At 46.9% G+C, this 17,722-nt stretch overlaps 1 protein-coding gene across 2 annotated transcripts; it reads right to left on the bottom strand.

Moving 5' to 3' along the window:
* Positions 1 to 3,331: 3,331 nt before the first annotated feature.
* Positions 3,332 to 17,580, bottom strand: LOC121272833 (H-2 class II histocompatibility antigen, A-U alpha chain-like). Of its 2 annotated transcripts, none has more exons than XM_041179647.1 (5): positions 17,084 to 17,580; positions 11,071 to 11,316; positions 9,345 to 9,623; positions 4,655 to 4,779; positions 3,332 to 3,552 (listed from the first exon to the last, which is right to left on the bottom strand). In XM_041179647.1, exons 1-5 carry the CDS (start codon positions 17,166 to 17,168, stop codon positions 3,424 to 3,426), a joined length of 864 nt encoding a protein of 287 aa, XP_041035581.1. In that variant the 5' UTR covers positions 17,169 to 17,580; the 3' UTR covers positions 3,332 to 3,423. The 2 variants fall into 2 exon arrangements, with proteins under 2 accessions (XP_041035581.1, XP_041035580.1); XM_041179646.1 differs by having other exon boundaries at positions 11,071 to 11,319; positions 17,084 to 17,572.
* Positions 17,581 to 17,722: the final 142 nt, after the last annotated feature.

The following is a 17,722-nucleotide window of genomic DNA, read 5'->3' as shown; positions in this document are numbered from 1 at the left end:
TGGTGAGATTCAAACATGGGTATCCAGAGCATTTTCCTGGATCTCTAGAATACCAATCTAGTGACAATACCACTATACCACCGTATGTTGCTATTGTCAGTCTGCTCCCTTGGTCCTGGACTTCTTTCTGGCACCATCCTGTCTTTCATGACACACTCTGTCCCAGAACTGCAACATTGTATTTACCTCTCATCCTGTCCCAGTGGGCATGCCTTTCAACCTGCAGCTGTTGTAATTCTAATCGACAGTCCAACAGAAACTAAAAGGATATGTTCCTTACAACAGCCCGACAGAAATAAAAAGATATGTCCCTTACAAAACGCCCTAAGCTGAATCAATACTTTCAAAAGGGAGTTGAACAGTTTCTCGAGGATGAGGAGCTTCCAGGGTTACGGACAATAGAGGAAGGTGGGACCAGCGCTGTGAGTTTTTAATGATTGCAGGTGGGATCTTGTCTCAGTTGGGGGCAGCAGTGTTCGTCGCTAGAGGAATCAAGCTGCGTGCGAGCAAGAGGCACATTGGACCTGATCAGCGGGTGGTGGAAGGCTTGGGGAATTTTAGTTAGGCACGTGTCTCCGCACGTTGTTTAGGGAGGGTCTCTGAACTGTTGCGCTCAGAACTGACATCTCATTACTTCCTCGCAGGTGGTGAGGGGCAGGCGGTGACACCTTCACCAGCCTTTGCCAACTCGCAAAACACACATCGCATGGTGAGGGATGAATAGATTCTGGATTTATTGCATAGGATGAGGCCAGCTGGCACAATCGGATATTTTCCAAACATTCAATGGGCCCAGAGCTCTGAGTTGCAGAGGGATCTGGGTGTCCTACTGCATGAATCACAGAAGGCTCATGTGCAGGCACAGCAAGTCATTAGGAAAGCTAATAGAATGATAGCATTTATTGTGAGCTAAATTGAACACAAAAGTAGGGAGGTTTTGCTTCAGTTGTACAGGGCACTGGTGAGACCACATTTGGAGTATCGTGTACAGTATTGGTCACCTTATTTAAGGAAGGATGTAAATGCGTTAGAAGCAGGTCAGAGAAGGTTTACCAGAGTAATACCTGGAATGGGTGGATTGTCTTATGAGGAAAGATTGGTCAGGCTAGGCTTGTATCCGTTAGAGTTTAGAAGAGTAAGAGGCTACTTGATTGAAACCTTTAAGATCCTGAGTGGTCTTGACAGGGTGGATGTAGAGAGGACATTTCCTCTTGTGGGAGAATCTAGAACGTGGGATCACTGTTTAAATGTAAGGGTTCACCCATTTAGGACGGAGATGAGGAGAAATCTTGTCTCTCAGAGGTTCGAGTGCCTTTGGAACTTTCTTCCTCAAATGACAGTGGAAGCAGAGTCTTTGAATATTTTTAAGGCATAGGTGGATAGATTCTGAATTAACAAGGGGGTGAAAGGTTATCGGGGGGTTGGCAGGAATGTGGGGTTGAGGTTATAATCAGATCAGCCATGATATTGAATGGCGGAGCAGGCTCAAGGGGCTGAGTGGCCTACTCCTGTTCCTAGTTCATACGTTCATATGTGCAAGATATTCCCAATTTATTGTTCAATAGCCACCCACAGTATATTTTACTCATTGTTTATAAATGCTTTCTTCCAGTTTTATCCATGTAGCATACCCTGCCCCAGCTGTCTCGAAGGCGTTGAATTCCATTACGATACTGGGTCCAATAGAATCTCTCCCGGGTGATCCATTTATACAAACAAGGGTTGTATTCCCCAGAATTTAGAAGATTCAGGGAGTGATTTAATCAAAGTTTTCAGGACATTAAGGGGAACTGAGAGTGTTGACAGAGGGAAACTGTTTCCCGCTGGTTGGGGAAGCCTGGGATGAGAGGGCAGAGTCCAAAAATGAGAGTGAAATGAGGAAAGACTTCTACACACAAAGGGTGGTCGAGTTTGGAACTCTCTTCACCAAATGGCAATTAATGCCGGGTCAGTTAATTTTAAACTGAGATTGAGAGATTTTTGTTAGCCAAAGGTATTAAGGGATTTGGGGCAAAGGTGGGTATCTGGATATAGGTCACAGATCAGCCGTGATCTTGTTGAATGGGGGAATAGACCTGAGGGGCTGAATGGCCTCCTGTGTTCTCAGTCTTCGACTCTGCGCTCAAAACGCATGTGAAGGCAGCAGAATCAACCATAGTCTTCAGCTGCCGTCCACAGATGTGAGCATCTCTGGGCAGTTAAACAGAATCACCGAATTGCTACGTCACGGGGAGCAAGCCATTTGGCTCATCGTGTCTGCACTGGCTCTCCGCATGAGCAATTCAACTGGTGCCATCCCATGTCTTCTCCCCGTAACCCTGCACATTCTTCCTTTTCAGATAATGAACCATTTCCCCTTCGGAAAGCTTTGATTGATCCTGCCTCCTCCACATTCTCAGGCAGCACATTCCAGATCCTAACCACTCACTGCATGAAAAAGTTTCTCCTTGTGTCACCATTGCTTCTTTTAACAACCGCCTTAAATCTGTGTCCCTTTGGTTTTCAATCCTTCCGCCAACGGGAACAGTTTCTCCCTATCTACTCTGTCCCAGATCCTCTTGAGATTTTGAACACCTCTATCAAATCTCCTCTCAACTTTCTCTTCTCAAGGAGAATACTCCCAACTTCTCCAATCCATCCACGGAACTCCCTCAGTACCATCTCCTGTACCAGGGAAGGCACAGGAGATTTACCAGAATGGTTCCCGGGGATGAGGGGACCTCAGTTCATGTGGAAGGACTGGAGAAGCTGGGATTGTTCTCCTTGGTGCAGAGAAGGTTAAAGGGGAGATTGAATCGAGGCATCCAAAATCATGAAAGGTTTCAATTGAGTAAATAAGGAGAAACTGTTTCCAGTGGCAGGAGGGGCAGCAACCAAAGGGGGACACAGATTGAAGAGAATTGGTAGAAGAACCAGAGGGGGAAATGAGGAGAATTTTTTTGACGCAGCGAGTTGTTGTGATCTGGAAGGCGCTGCCTGAAAGGGCAGTGGAAGCAGATTCACGGTCAAACAGGGGAAATTGAATAAATACTTGAAGGGGAAAAATTTTATCCATGGAGAATAGGGGACCAATTGGATGGCTCTTTCAAACAGAAAGCACAGGCACGATGAGCTGAATGACCTCCTTCTGTGCTGTGCCAGCCAACGATTCTATGTTACTCAAGTTCCTCATCCCTGGAATGAGGAAGTGCTTCCAAACCTCAAAGTGGCAGGGAGAGAGAGAAGGGCAGAATGTTAAACCACACACACACACACACACACACACACACACACATACATAAATACACACACTACTTACAAAGTCTAAAATTAACAATAAATCAGTATCACGTTTGCAGAAATTATGTAATTTTTTATTTGAAGGGAACACAGTTTTGAGGAACAAGAGTGTGTGTGTGAGATCAGATTAGGACACAGATTGGCTCAACATTCTGCTGGTTGGTTTGGATCACTCCGATCCACACGGGTCCCTTCATCTTGTGCCCCTTCTCCATTCAGCATCGAGTCCTGTGGCTCCTCCGCAGCTATGGTTTGCTGATCCCTGGACCCCACCTTGTTTGTGACAAAAGATATTTGTAGTGCTGGGTGTCTTCCAAACCGAGCACCCAGCCATCAGACTCAATATGCTGCCCACCCGCCATTCTCCCCTGCTGCTTTAAGGGCTGTAGTTTCCATGGGCCTCAGATAGCACACCCTGGCAGCTGTTCTTCATGCATGTGGTACATCTCGGTAGGCTAATCGACCTTGGAGTTAGCACTGTAGCCAAACCGAATCTGTCCCAAACGGATAGGGCTTACTGGCAAAGAGATCAGGGAACCAGGATGTCTGAAACCTCCTTAGTCCAGGGGTATTGAAGCACACGGTTAGATACAGTGTAAAGCTCTCTCTACACCGTCCCCATGAAACACTCCCAGGACAGATACAGCATGGGGTTAGATACGGTATAAAGCTGCCTCTACACCGTCCCCATCAAACACTCCCAGGACAGGTACAGCACGGGGTTAGATACAGAGTAAAGCTCCCTCTACACCATCCCCATCAAACACTCCCAGGACAGGTACAGCACGGGGTTAGATACAGAGTAAAGCTCCCTCTACACCGTCCCCATCAAACACTCCCAGGACAGGTACAGCACGGGTTTTGATAAAGTTTAAAGCTCCCTCTACACCGTTCTCATCGAACACTCCCAGGACAGGTACAGCACGGGATTAAATACAGAGTAACGCTCCCTTTATACTGTCCCCATCAAACACTCCCAGGGCAGGTACAGCATGGCATTAGATACAGAGTAAAACTTCCTCTACACCGTCCCCATCAAACACTCCCAGGACAGGTACAGCACGGGGTTAGGTACAGAGTAAAGCTCCCTCTACACCGTCCCCATCAAATTTTCAACTGAGAACAGAGTTCTTTACTGCCCTCGTTCAAGTTTTACCCTACCCCATGCAGTCTGGTGTGAGATTTGAGCAATCAATACAAACTACCTCAAACTCATTCCACCGTGAACAGTTTAATTTCTCCTGTGCTGATTGTTGCCGGTGCTGAGCATAGTTCATTAACAAAGAGGAGTTTGGAGAGAAACACATTTCTCAGCAATGGTTATTGGCTGGAAGGTCAGAGATATCCGCCCCCAGAGACAATTAGATCGATTTACCTCATTTCCCTGCTTGTAGAAAATCAGGCAGAGGCCAGTCATCATCCCCAGGGCACCAATCACAAAGCCGACTGTGCAGATTGCAATCTGTACTGGGTTTTTATGATTGTCTGACGCTGTTGCCTCTGTAAATCGAAGGGTATTAGTTAGTTTAATTTAGTTAGTTTGATTCTGTATGTGTATGTAATATGTGTGCGTTTGTATGAGTCTGTGTGTACATGTTTGTGTGTGTGCATTGTTTGTGTATGTGTGTGTGTGCCTGACTGTGTTTGTGACTGAGCAGATTTGTGAGTGTGTGTGTATGTCTGTGACTGCGATTGTGTGTTTGTGACTGTGTGTGTGTGTGTAACTGTTTGTGACTGTGTGAATGCGTGACTGTGTTTGTGACTGAGCATGTTTGTGACTGTGTGTGTATGCGTGACTGTGTTTGTGACTGAGCATGTTTTTGTCTGTGTGTGTGTATGTGTATGTGTATTTGTGCGTGACTGTGTTTGTGACTGAGCATGTTTTTGTCTGTGTGTGTGTGCTTGTCCGTGACTGTGTTTGTGACTAAGCATGATTTTGACTCTGTGTGTGTGTGTATGTGTATGTGTATTTGTGCGTGACTGTGTTTGTGACTGAGCATGTTTGTGACTGTGTGGGCAGAATTTTACGGCCCCGTCACCACGGGGACAGGGCCGTAAAATGTGGCGGGCGGTCATAAATGCCATTGACAACAGCGGGAACGTAAAATCCCCGCTGTCATAAAATTCTGCCGTGTGTGTGTGTGTGTGTGTGTGTGTGTATTTGTGCGCGACTGTGCTTGTGATTGTGTGTGTGTGTGTGCATGCGTGACTGTTTTTGTGACTGAGCATATTTTTGACTGTGTGTGTTTGTTTGTGCGTGACTGTGTTTGTGACTGAGCGTGTTTGTGACTGTGTGTGTGTATGTGTTTGTTTGTGACTGTGTTTGTAACTAAGCGTGTTTGTGCCTGTGTGTGTTTGTTTGTGACTGTGTTTGTGACTAAGCGTGTTTGTGACTGTGTGTGTGCGTGCGTGACTTTGTTTGTGACTGAGCGTCTTTGTGACTGTGTGACTAAGCATGTTTGTGACCGTGTGTGTGTGCGTGCGTGACTGTGTTTGAGACTGTGTGTGTTTATTTGTGACTGTATTTGTGACTAACTGTGTTTGTGACTGTGTGTGCGTGCGTGACTTTGTTTGAGACTATATGTGTGTTTGTTTGTGACTGTGTTTGTGACTAATCATGTTTGTGACTGTGTGTGTACGTGTGTGACTGTGATTGAGACTGTGTGGTGTTTGTTTGTGACTGTGTTTGTGACTGAGTGTGTTTGTGACCGTGTGTGTGTGCGTGACTGTGTGTGTGTGTGTTTGTTTGTGACTGTGTTTTTTCAAAAACCTCATCCATGGACGGGATAAAAAGGGTCAGCAGCATTGCCAGCATGAGAAGTGGGGAGTTTGGTAGATAGTTTGCTGCTGGTGACTTATTGGTATATAGCAGCCTCTGTTTGGGGCTTCATTGTTAGCATTTCCAGACTTCAATTGAGGAGTCCTTGGTGTCTCTAAGGATCCTGGAGAATTCAGATCATGCGGACCCTTCCAGGTATCAGACATCCTCTTGTTACCCTGGTAATGGATATTGTGGTCTCCGCTGGAGGCACCTCCTCTGAGGAGGAAGAGAGGGGCAGAAGGGGGAGGAGGCCAGGTGTCGATATTCAGCCTCCAGGGGAGCGACCTGTGGGATGAGAGGTGCAGGCACAGGGGGTGCAGGACCAGCAGGTAGTCCAAGGCAGAAGGGGCTGCAGAAGATGCCACTATCCTGCTGCTAGGGTTTACAGGCGGTGATGCAGCTACCTCTATATGTCGGAGGTGCAATGCCGAAGGAGGCTCCGCCTCTCAAGGAAGACCGTGACCTCCGTTTGCCAGATGATTGGGTCTGAGATCATCTCCGGTTGTGTGGGTGGACACCCCAAGCCAATGGCTCTGAAGGCCACAGTGCTCCTCAACTTCTATGCCTCTGGCTCTTTCCAGGGGTCAGTGGGGAATCTGTGTGGAGTCTCCCAATCAGCTGTTCACAGTTGCGTGAAGCTGGTGAGAGAAGCTCTGATCAGGTGGGCACTGACAGTTATTCATTTCAGTACGAACGAGGCCAGCCAGGTTGAGTGAGCCAGAGGCTTTGCAATGATTGCTAGGTTCACCTGCATCCAGGGTACCATCGACTGCACACACGTGGCCATCAAGGCACCAGTGGGTCAGCCGGACATATTGATGTAGCTGCACTGCCACCTGTAAACCCTGGCAGCAGGATAGTGGCATCCACTGAGGCCCCTTCCGCTGTGGGATACCTGCTGGCTCTATGCCCGCTGTGCCCGCACCTTTCCTCCCACAGGTCGCTCCCCCACAGAAGCTGCATTGGGCTAGCAGGCCTCCTCTCCCTTCTGCCCCTCTCTTCCTCTTCAGAGGAGGTGCCTCCAGCGGGGAGCACAATCCCTATTGCCAGGGTCACACCTGGAAGGGTCTATACGGTCAAAATCCTCCAAGAGCCTTGAAAACATCAAGGAGTCCTCAAATGCAGCCTGGAAATGCTACCAATGAAGCCCTGGACAGAGATGAAGTTGCCAAGTACCAATAAGGAACCGGCAGCAAACTACCTACCAAAGTCCTCACACTGGCAATGCTGCTAACCCTTTTTATCCCGTCCTTGGATGAGGTTTTGCAAAAATGTTGGCTGCCCACCTACCCGTGCAACGAGCGCGAAATCGCAGGCAACGTGAAACCTTGGTCAATTGCCTTTTTAATGGCCTGAAGCGGCCTTCTAATTGATGATGGGCACGGCTCCGACTCCCATGTGCGCTCACTGAGCAAAATATCGTGTGAGCGCAGGATGACGTCAGGATGCCCACCTGATGTCATCGCGCACTATTTTACACCCAATCACGTCGGGCGGGGACTCGTCTGCAAGATGTAAAATTCTGCCCCCTGTGTGTATGTCTTTGACTGTGTGTGTGTTTGTGATTGTGTGTGTCTGTGACTGTGTGTGTTTGTGACTGTGTATGTCTTTGACTGTGTGTGTTTGTGACTGTGTGTGTTTGTGACTGTGTGTGTTTGTGATTGTGTGTGTTTATGACTGTGTGTGTCTTTGACTGTGTTTGTGTTTGTAACTGTGTGTGTTTATGACTGTGTGTGTCTGTGACTGTGTATGTCTTTGACTATGTATGTGTTTGTGATGGCGTGAGTTTGTGACTATGTGTGTGCCTGTGACTGCATGTTATGAGTGTGTGTGTCTGTGATTGTGTGTGCGTTTACGACTGTGTGCATATATATGACAGTGTGTATCTTTGTGACTGTGTTTGTGATAGTGTGTGTTTATGACTGTGTGTTTCTGTGATTGTGTGTGTGTGTTTGTGACTGTGTGTGTGGTGTGTGTGTGTGTCTGTCTCTGACCGTGTCTACCTTCACCTCTGCTGTTGTGAATAGGTCTGAAACCCCTGTCTGCCCTGTGTGTATCTGTCTTTCAGTGTGTTTTTACCGGCTGTCAATGTCTGCCTGTGTATCTTTCCATCAGTCTGTGTCTATCTGTCTCAGTCTGCACCTGTCTGCCTCGCAGTCTATGTCTGTCCATTCGTCTCTGCCTGTCTGTCAGTCTGTAAATGTCTGTCTGTCAGTTTGTGCCTTGTCTGTCAGTTACTGTGTCGCACTGTTAATGACATACTGTATCCCACTGTGAATGATGGACTTTACCCAAATGTTAATGATCAGTGTACCCCAGTGTAAATGATCAGTATATCCCAGTGTTAATGATGGATTGTACCCCGGTGCTAATGTTCAGTGAACCCCAGTGCTAATGATCAGTGTATCCCAGTGCTAAGGTTCAGTGTATCCCAGTGCTAAGGTTCAGTGTATCCCAGTGTTAATGATCAGTGTGCCCCAGTGTTAATGGTCAGTGTATCCCAGTGTTAATGATTACTTTATCCCAGTGTTAACGATCAGTATATCCCAGTGTTAATGACAGACTGTACGCCAGTGTTAATGATGGATTGTATTCCAGTGTTAATGATCAGTGTACCCCAGTGTTGATGATGGACTGCACCCCAGTGTTAATGATCAGGGTACCCCAGTGTTAATGATCAGTGTATCCCAGTGTAAATAAGTGTACCCCAGTGTTAATGATCAGTATATCCCAGTGTTAATGATCAGCATACCGCAGTGTTAATGATAACTGTATCCAAGTGCTAATGATGGACTGTACCCCAGTGTTAATGATGATCTGTACCCCAGTGCTAATGATGGTCTGTACCCCAGTGTTAATGATCAGGGTACCCCAGTGTTAATGATGGTCTGTACCCCAGTATTAATGATAAGTGTACCGCAGTGTTAATGATCAGTGTACCCCAGTGTTAATGATGGAATGTACCCCAGTGTTAATGATCAGCATACTCCAGTGTTAATGATCAGTGTACTGCAGTGTTAATGATCAGTGTACCCCAGTGTTAATGATGGTCTGTACCCCAGTATTAATGATAAGTGTACCGCAGTGTTAATGATCAGTGTACCGCAGTGTTAATGATCAGTGTACCCCAGTGTTAATGATGATCTGTACCCCAGTGTTAATGATGGTCTGTACCCCAGTATTAATGATAAGTGTACCGCAGTGTTAATGATCAGTGTACCCCAGTTTTAATGATGGACTGTACCCCAGTAGGCTCGGAACTGCTCCTTGGTGACTAGCTCCACCACACACGAATACTTGTCCCCGACAGCAGGCTCAATTTGCACATATTTCAAGATTTGAAACATCCAGCTGTTGTCGAAGGTGAACTGCGAGGACCTCACTTGCCCAGATAGGGGCTGATCGTTCTTCAGGAAGGACACATGGGCCACTGGCGGAAACAGATGACTCACAAAACAATTCAGGGTGTTCTTCCCCCCTAAGGTGAAGGGTTCACCCGGATAAAGCAACACTATGGGGTCGTCTGGAAGGCACAAGGTTAAAAACTTGAAAGGGGGTGTTAGCAGCAGAGCTCGCATCTTCAAAATTAAGCAGATCGCCCCCTCCAACTAGACAGAACAGGAAGACTTTGACCATTCAGCGAGATCATGTCTGATCTGTCACCTACCTCCACCTACCTGCCTTCGCCCAGTATCCCTTAAAACCTTTGGTTCGCAAATATCTCTCAATCTCACAGATTTAAAATTAACAATTGACCCGGCATCAATGGCCATTTGGGGAAGAGAGTTTCAAACTCCAACCACCCTTTGTGTGTAGGAGTTTTTCCTCACTTCACTCCTGAAGGGTCTACCTCTCATTTTCAGACTCTGCCCCCTTGTCCCAGACTACCCCACCCCCCCGACCAGCGAGAAACGATCCCTCTCAATCGGAGCTATCAGTTCCCATGAATATCTCGAAAACTTTGTTCAGATCACCCCCTTAATCTTCTCAATTCCAGGGAATATGAGCATAGTTTCTGATACCTCTCCTCAGAATTTAACCCTTGGAATCCAGGGATCATTCTGGTCAATCAACACAGAACCCTCTCCGAGGTCAGCAAAACTTTCCGAAGGTGTGATGCCCACAACTGCTCACAGTGACTCCAGGTGTGGCCTAAAATGGAGTTAGGTTGTAGATCAGCCATGATTGGATTGAATGGTGATGCAGGCTCAAGGGGCTGAATGGCCTCCCCTGTTCCTTGACTCGTGTCCCGAGCCTAGTGCCTCACCATCTTGGAGCTCCCGGGATGTTCCAATAAGTAAGGGAGGAGGATTGAGAACTGAGCATAAAGCAGGCGATGGGGTGGATGGGATATCTCAAACTGAGACAAATATGGGCGGAAGGGCCTGTTTCTGTGCTGTATAACTCTATGAGGGGGAGCATGAGGTAATTGAGAAAGGAATCATAGAATTAAAGACTGGTCACCTGACAGTACAGCATTTGAGGCTTGCCGAGAAAAGAAACATGCTGTCAAAGCTTTTTCTCTTGGACTCACCAGGACAGAAGCAAGAATGCCAAATTTCTGAGGGAGCAACAATTTATACTGCATGAGAATAGGGTGCTGATTGGCTGGAAAGTCAATTCTTATTGGTCAAGGTGTTGCCATGGAGAATGCACCAGGGAGCTTTTGTCCCTCACACTTTTATTTAATTCGAAAAAGGTGCCATGGCTGGACATGTTCCTTCAGTCTGCAGAGGGCAGGTCCCTGCATATGAATATATGTAGCTTCTAGCATGTGCATGTGCGAATCCCACTGATAATTTAAAAATGGTCATTGGTGTAGTTCTTAGTGTCATTCTTTGTTCTCTCTCCCCTTTGAAATTTGGCATTCTTCCATCTATCCTGATGATTGTGAGACAAAAAGTTTCAACATCATGTCTCTTTTTCACCAATGCTCATATTCCGTACCACCAAGTGACTATTCGAATTACCGTTTTGTTCCTCCGGGATGCGGTTCGCCATTTCGTTGAGAAGGATTTCATTCAATGTCAGATAGCTCTGGTATTTCTGGATGAGATTGTTTGACTCAGCATGGAGCGCATTCAGCGCCTCAATAAGGAACACACTGTTGGACTCGGTGCTGTTATGGTAGGCGAGGGTCATGTCATCAGTGGTCGAGGTGACAATGGAGGTCCGGCTGTCAGAGACGCTGAAAATCATCCCCCGCACTCTTTGCTCTGCTAGAAGTGAAAAATAATTGGGATCAGCTTCAGGAGATGGTAACTTACTGTGGATGTCACTGGGCTCATAATCCAGAGCCATGGTTTTATGGCTCCCCCCCACTTGCGAACCCGGTGGCACTGCTGGTGATATGCAGCACGTGACCTGTCTGCCACGTACCCACCCACTCCGAGCTGTCTCTTATCTTATGGAGGGGTGGGGGGTGGGGTGGTGGTGGGTGGGGGCAGTGGAGGTGTGGGGCCCCCTGGACCTGTTGAGGCTCTTGACCTGGCCACTCCATGGGCATCATCCAAGACAAAGCAGCCCTGCTTGTTCGACACCCCATCCACACCTTTAACATTCACTCCCTCCGACACACAGGTGCAGCAGTGTGTGTACCATCGACAAGATGCACTGCAGCAACTCACCAAGGCTCCTGTGACAGTACCGCCCAAACACGCGACCACTACCACTTAGAAGGACAAAGGCAGCAGACACATGGGAACACTATCGCCTGTGAGCTACCCTCCGAGCCACTCACCATCTGACTTGGAAATACATCAGCCGTTCCTCCGCTGTTGCTGGGTCAAAATCCTGGAACTCCCTCCCTAGTAGTGCTGTGGGTGTACCTACAGCACAGGGATTGCAGTAGTTCAAGAAGGCGACTCACCACCACCTTCTCAAGGTCAATAGGGGGTGGCAATAGTTGCTCGTCTAGCCAGCGATGCCCACATCCCATGAAAGAATAAAAAAAACACCGGCCTTCATAACCTCCTCTTCGAGGACTGGCTGTAGCCTTAGCAGTGAGCACCGCTCAAACGTGGCGCTGCTGGGACTATAGTTCTGTCAGCCAATCAGGTTGGCCAGCAACTGCCTTACAATGGCTCCCCTCCCCAGGTTTGGGGGGGGGGGGGGGGGGGGGGGGGGGGATGGGGGTGGTGGTGAGGTAATGGCCTCAAACTTAGACAATGAAAGCCTCATGGAGTGTTCAACGGCTGCCAGGATCAGCGAGGTAGCGTCCCCATTGACTCTGTGGGTGATGGCGCGGGACCCATTCAAAAAATCCTGCCCATGAATTCAAATCCCACCATGGCAGCTGGGGAGATGTAAATGAAATTCATTAATAAACCCAGAATTTAAAAAGCTGATATAATCATGAGATTACTGGATTGGTGTAAAAACCCCATCTGGTTCACTGTCCCTTCAGGTAAGGAAATCTGCCATCCTTACCCAGTCTGGCCTACATGTGACTCCAGGCCACAGCAATGTGGCTGACTCTTAATTGGCCCCTCTGAAGTGGCCCTAGTGAGACACTCAGTTCAAGAAGCAACTTGGGATGGGCAGCAAATGCCGGTTCGCCAGCGACACTTACATCCCAAGAAGGAATAGAAAATAAACACACAAGCATAAGTAAGGGACTCTGAAAACGCCAGGAATGGTCCAGAGCCAAGGCAGCGACAGTGGCGAGGGAAACAGGGTTAACATTCAAGCTCGAAGACCTTACATTGGAGCTGGGGAAAGAGAGGTGACAGGTTTCAAAGAAATACAGAGGGGTGGGGAGGGGTAGGAAGAACAAAAGTGAAGGTCTGGAATAGGGAGAGAAGACTGGAGAGATTAAATGACAAATGGGAGGAGGGCGCAAGGGCAAAAAAGATGGTAATGAGACAAAATAGAAACGGATGATAGATCTAGAGGAGGTGTAAACGGGAAACATAGAATCATCACCAACAGCCACCGCCCAAAGAATGGGAATAGAGATTATGATCTAAAATTGTTGAACTCAATGTTGAGTCCAGGAGGCTGTAAAGCGACTAATCAAAAGATGAGGTGTTACTCCTTGAGCTTCATTGGAATGGCGCCACAGTCCGAGGGCAGGGAGGTCAGAGTCAGAACGGCACCGCAGACCGAGGACATGGAAATAAGAGTCAGAACAACGCCGCAGGCCGAGGGCAGGGAGGTCAGAATCAGAATGGCGCTGCAGACCGAGGGCAGGGAGGTCAGAGTCAGAGTGAGGTGGAAAATTAAAGAGACAGGCAACCAGAATTTCAGGGTGACGCTTGTGGACTGAACATAAGTGTGGAGATTGGAAGCAAAGTTGATTGAAATGTTCCGGTTCAGGGCCAGCACAGGAAGCGGCTGTCATCAATGTACTGGAAGAAGAAGTGAGGGTGTGGTTGGGCGGGGGGGTGGGGGGGTGGGGGGGTGGGTGGCTGAGTGAGACTGGAACAGAAAAGAAAAGGGAAGGGGATTGGCTGGTTTCCCTGCTGCTATGAATGCTAGGTAAAGGACACCCACATTATCCTGAAAATAATGCAGAATAAAGACAGCTGGTGCAGGTCCGTTGGGTTACCGTCGTATATAAGGAACGCTGCACCAAGGAATTCAATTGTGATGATTTATTTGCACACTGGCAGAATGAAATAATCAGAATGAAATATGTGCTTTAGATATTAATAGAACTATTGTGTTCCCTCAGCTATTGTAGTTAATAAATTAAATAACATAGGTGCAATCTGTCATATTCAGACATTCATGCTTTAGCTTATTAATCAAAGATGGTTTGGAATATCTTATAAAATATAACGATTCCACTTTGAAAATCATGAGGGGCCTGGGACAGAGTAGATAGGGAGAAACTTGGTGGAAGAATCGAGAACCAGAGGAGACAGATTTAAGGCGATTGGCAAAAGAAAGTTTGGTTGAGTGGGCGGAAGAGTGGCAAATGGATTTAATCAAGAGAAGTGTGAGATAATGCATTTGGGGGGGGTCAAAAAAAACAAGGGACTACTCAATAAACGGGAGGATATTGAGAGAGGTTGAGGAAGTGAGAGGCCTTGGAGTGCATGTCTGCAGGTCCCTGAAGGTGGCAGGACAGGTGGACAAAGTGATCAAGAAAGCATATGGAATGCTTTCCTTTATTGGATGAAGTATTGAATACAAAAGCAGGAATGAAATGATGGAACTGTATAAAATGCTGGTTAGGTCACAGCTGGAATTTTGTGTACAAGAAGGTCATAATCGCTTTGGAGAGAGCACAGAGGAAATTTACCAGAATGTTGCCAGAGCTGGAAAATTGCAGCTATGGGGAAAGACTGGATTGGCTGGAGTTGTTTTCCTTAGAACAGGGGAGGCTGAGGGGTGACCTAATTGAGGTGTACAAAATTATGAGAAGCCTAGATAAGATAGACAGGAAAGACCCGTTTCCCCCTAGCTGAGGGGTCAATTACCAGGGGGCACAGATTTCAGGTGATTGATAGAACGATTAGAGAGGACATGAGGAAAAACTTCTTCACCCAGAGTGTGGTGGGCATCTGGAATTCACTGCCTGAAATTAGTGGTTGAGGCTGAAACACTCAACACATTTAGGAGGTACCTGGATCTGCACCTGAGGTACTGTAACCTGCAAGGCTATGGACCAGGTGCTGGAAAGTGGGATTAAAAAAGAGGTTAACTTCTTTTCTCTTTATGGCCGGTACAGACACGATGGGCTGAATGGCCTCTTTCTGCACTGTAACTTTTCTACGGTTTTAAGCAACGGAGTCATGAGGAGAAATTTTTTCACACAGCGAGTGGTTAGGATCTGGAATGTGCTGCCTGAGAGTGTGATGGAGGCAGGATCAATCAAGGCTTTCAAAAGGGGAATTGGATTGTTATATGAAAAGGAAGAATGTACAGGGTTACGGGGAAAAGGTTGGGAGTGGGACTGGGTGAGATGCTCTTGCAGAGGGCACGATGGGCTGAATGCCTCCTTCTGTGCCACAGCCATTCTCTGACTGTTCCATCTGATTCCTACGCTTGACTGGAATTCCTCTCTCTCTCTCTCCCTCTTTCTCTCTGCTTTGAAATAATCATTTGCAAGAATGGTTAAGATGTGTGCAGCATGACATTTGGTGTGTGATATTTAGAGGGTGATGGCCACTGTCACCTAAAAACGGACTAAGTGTCAGTTACGATCCCAGCTGATGTTACTACTGGACAATTCAGATCCCAAGTTGGAACTCAGCTGGATAGAACCTAACTTTTATTTTTTATTTAGAAATGTGGAGGGCAGCTACTGAACAGTCACAGGAGACAGCTGATGAATTTTTAACAAAACAATAAAACATTTATTAAGCAAGAAAAGATGAACTATATTACAATACTCCATTACCCACAACTACACCTTCATAGATATATATAGATTCATAAAGGTAACACAAGTTTAAAAGCTATCCTATACTCTAAGCTTCACTGTAAGTAAATAGTCCATGTAAACCAATAATCGACCTGTGGTCAGACACACAACACTCTGTAACCAAGTGACAGTGCCACCCCAAATGGATGCGAAGGATCTCTCATCAGCTCCCCCCAGACACTTGTCACACCATGAGCCAACCGGGCTCACTGAACTCCATCTTTTATACGAAGGTTTCCAATCTCCACTTGTGAAGAATTTGCTTTAGAATCTTCTCCCAAATGACGTTTTCTCTCTGACGCCTTCCACAAGGGTCCACTTCCAGGCTTTCGATCTTTCCTTCTGATGTTCCTCTCCTCTGGATCACCATGTGCATTCAAACTTTGCCTTCCTTGTACTCTCTCTCCGATACTCAGCCGTGCCTGCTTCACATGCTCATAGTAAAGAGTTATAGACCCTCAGCTGTCTCCTTGGATCTTTTGCCTTCCAACAAGCCTAATTTGCTTTATGTCTGTTCTCTGCAGCTTTCTCTCTTTAATTTGGAGCATTGTCTTCTGCTCCTAAGTTTAACTTCACTAGGCAGGACCTTGTTCAAATTCTTGTTCTTCTCCCTTGACTTCACTGTCTTCCTGGGACTTCTCTCCTGTTCCACTCCCTGGTTTGGGAACTTCTCATCCTTTCGAACCTGCTTCCGGCAGTCCCCTCTCTTGTGTCCAGCTTCTCCTGGCACCTGCTTCCAAATGAACTAAAACTGCTATTCTGTCTCTGTGGACCCCCCTGTTGCTAGGCAACAGCATAATTTTTCCTACTTCAAGAGCCATAAAATCTCAGTAGAATTCAGGTATACAAACAAAGCCCTCAAATTGCAGGCATCAGTTTAAAACAAAATTAAAACTCAGGTTCCTTTAAAAAACAAATACAGAAATAGAAATTAAATTTAAACTTAAAGCTATAGCTTATTCCTAACATCTATAAATACAAATACAACTTAAGCTATCTCCAGTTTCCAAGACCTACGCTGGTCTTTCTCCCACCTGAGCTGAGAATTCACAAAGACCTGTCAGTCTCCACTCACCAACAGCCATTAACCCCAAAATGTGCCAGTTGAGATGGCTTTACCCTGTATCTAACCCTGTGTTGTACCTGTCCTGGGAGTGTTTGATGGGGACAATGTAGAGGGAGCTTTACTCAGCATCTAACTCCGTGCTGTACCTGTCCTGGGAGTGTTTGATGGAGACAGTGTAGAGGAAGCTTTACTCTGTATCTAACCCCGTGCTGTACCTGTCCTGGAGGTGTTTGATGTGGACGGTGTAGAGGGAGCTTTACTCTGTATCTAACCCCGTGCTGTACCTGTCCAGAGAGTGTTTGATGGGGACAATGTAGGGGGAGCTTTAATCTGTATCTAATCCCATGCTTTACCTGTCCTGGGACTGTCTAATGGGGACAGTGTAGAGGGGGCTTTACTCTATATCTAACGTCATGCTGTATGTGCCCTGGGAATGTTCAATGTAACAGAAGTGTGTAAATATTTCAAATTCTTCCTCTGACATCGCCCCAACCTAACATTGGGTTAAAAAGAGTTAAAGAATCGATTAAAATCATCACCTTACCACATTCTATCGCGGAGCCCAGCAGCCATGCTAACAGCAATGCGCAGAGAAAACCAGCTTTATTTTTTTGCCTTGGATAGCCCATGTTCCAGCAAGTTAAAGTCGCTCTTTCCTGCTCACGACTTATCTCTCTCTACCTCTCTCACTCTCAACAAATCATTCCTTCCTCAGATGCAACTACAAATGGCAAAAGCCACAAAACAGCTCAGTGACGTTAAGAGTGTGCAAGAGAACGCCTTCTGCTCTCCTGCATTTACTCAGCAGATCCCCAGCATCTCTGTTTATGGCTGGGTAAATAAATTGTCAGAGAGCAAGCGCGTGTCAGCGCTGTGAGCTCAGCTGTCTGTGCTGATCCCTGCAAAATCAGTTCCACTCTTCTCAAAACAGGAGGTTGACCGCAAAGCAGCTCACAGTTCTGATGAAGTTGGGTAATATTTTATTTTTAACTCCCAGCCCCCCACCCCCCTATCTCAGGCAGGGGACTCCTCACACCTCTTTTCTTTCAGATCCACTTCCTTACAGGAATCGCAGTGCGTTTGTGACGGATCAGATTACTCCGTTTATGCCATGGATGAGAAAGCTGTCAGTTCACTGATGTGAGGTGGGAGGGGGTTAGGGGGAGTGTCAGGAATTGAAACG

This window comes from Carcharodon carcharias, chromosome 35 (genome assembly GCF_017639515.1).
Source record: "Carcharodon carcharias isolate sCarCar2 chromosome 35, sCarCar2.pri, whole genome shotgun sequence".
In the NCBI taxonomy this organism is placed as follows: domain Eukaryota; kingdom Metazoa; phylum Chordata; class Chondrichthyes; order Lamniformes; family Lamnidae; genus Carcharodon; species Carcharodon carcharias.
This window is presented reverse-complemented; position numbering and strand designations above follow the sequence as displayed.

Coding starts and splice junctions, on each gene's coding strand:
- LOC121272833 (XM_041179646.1), bottom strand. CDS start 17,168: ATGGGCTATCCAAGGCAAAAAAATAAAGCTGGTTTTCTCTGCGCATTG. Junction 9,624..11,070: donor CATCCCGGAGGAACAAAACG/GTAATTCGAATA, acceptor TGTGCCTTCCAG/ACGACCCCATAGTGTTGCTT. Junction 4,780..9,344: donor GCAGTTCCGAGCCTACTGGG/GTACAGTCCATC, acceptor TTCGATTTACAG/AGGCAACAGCGTCAGACAAT.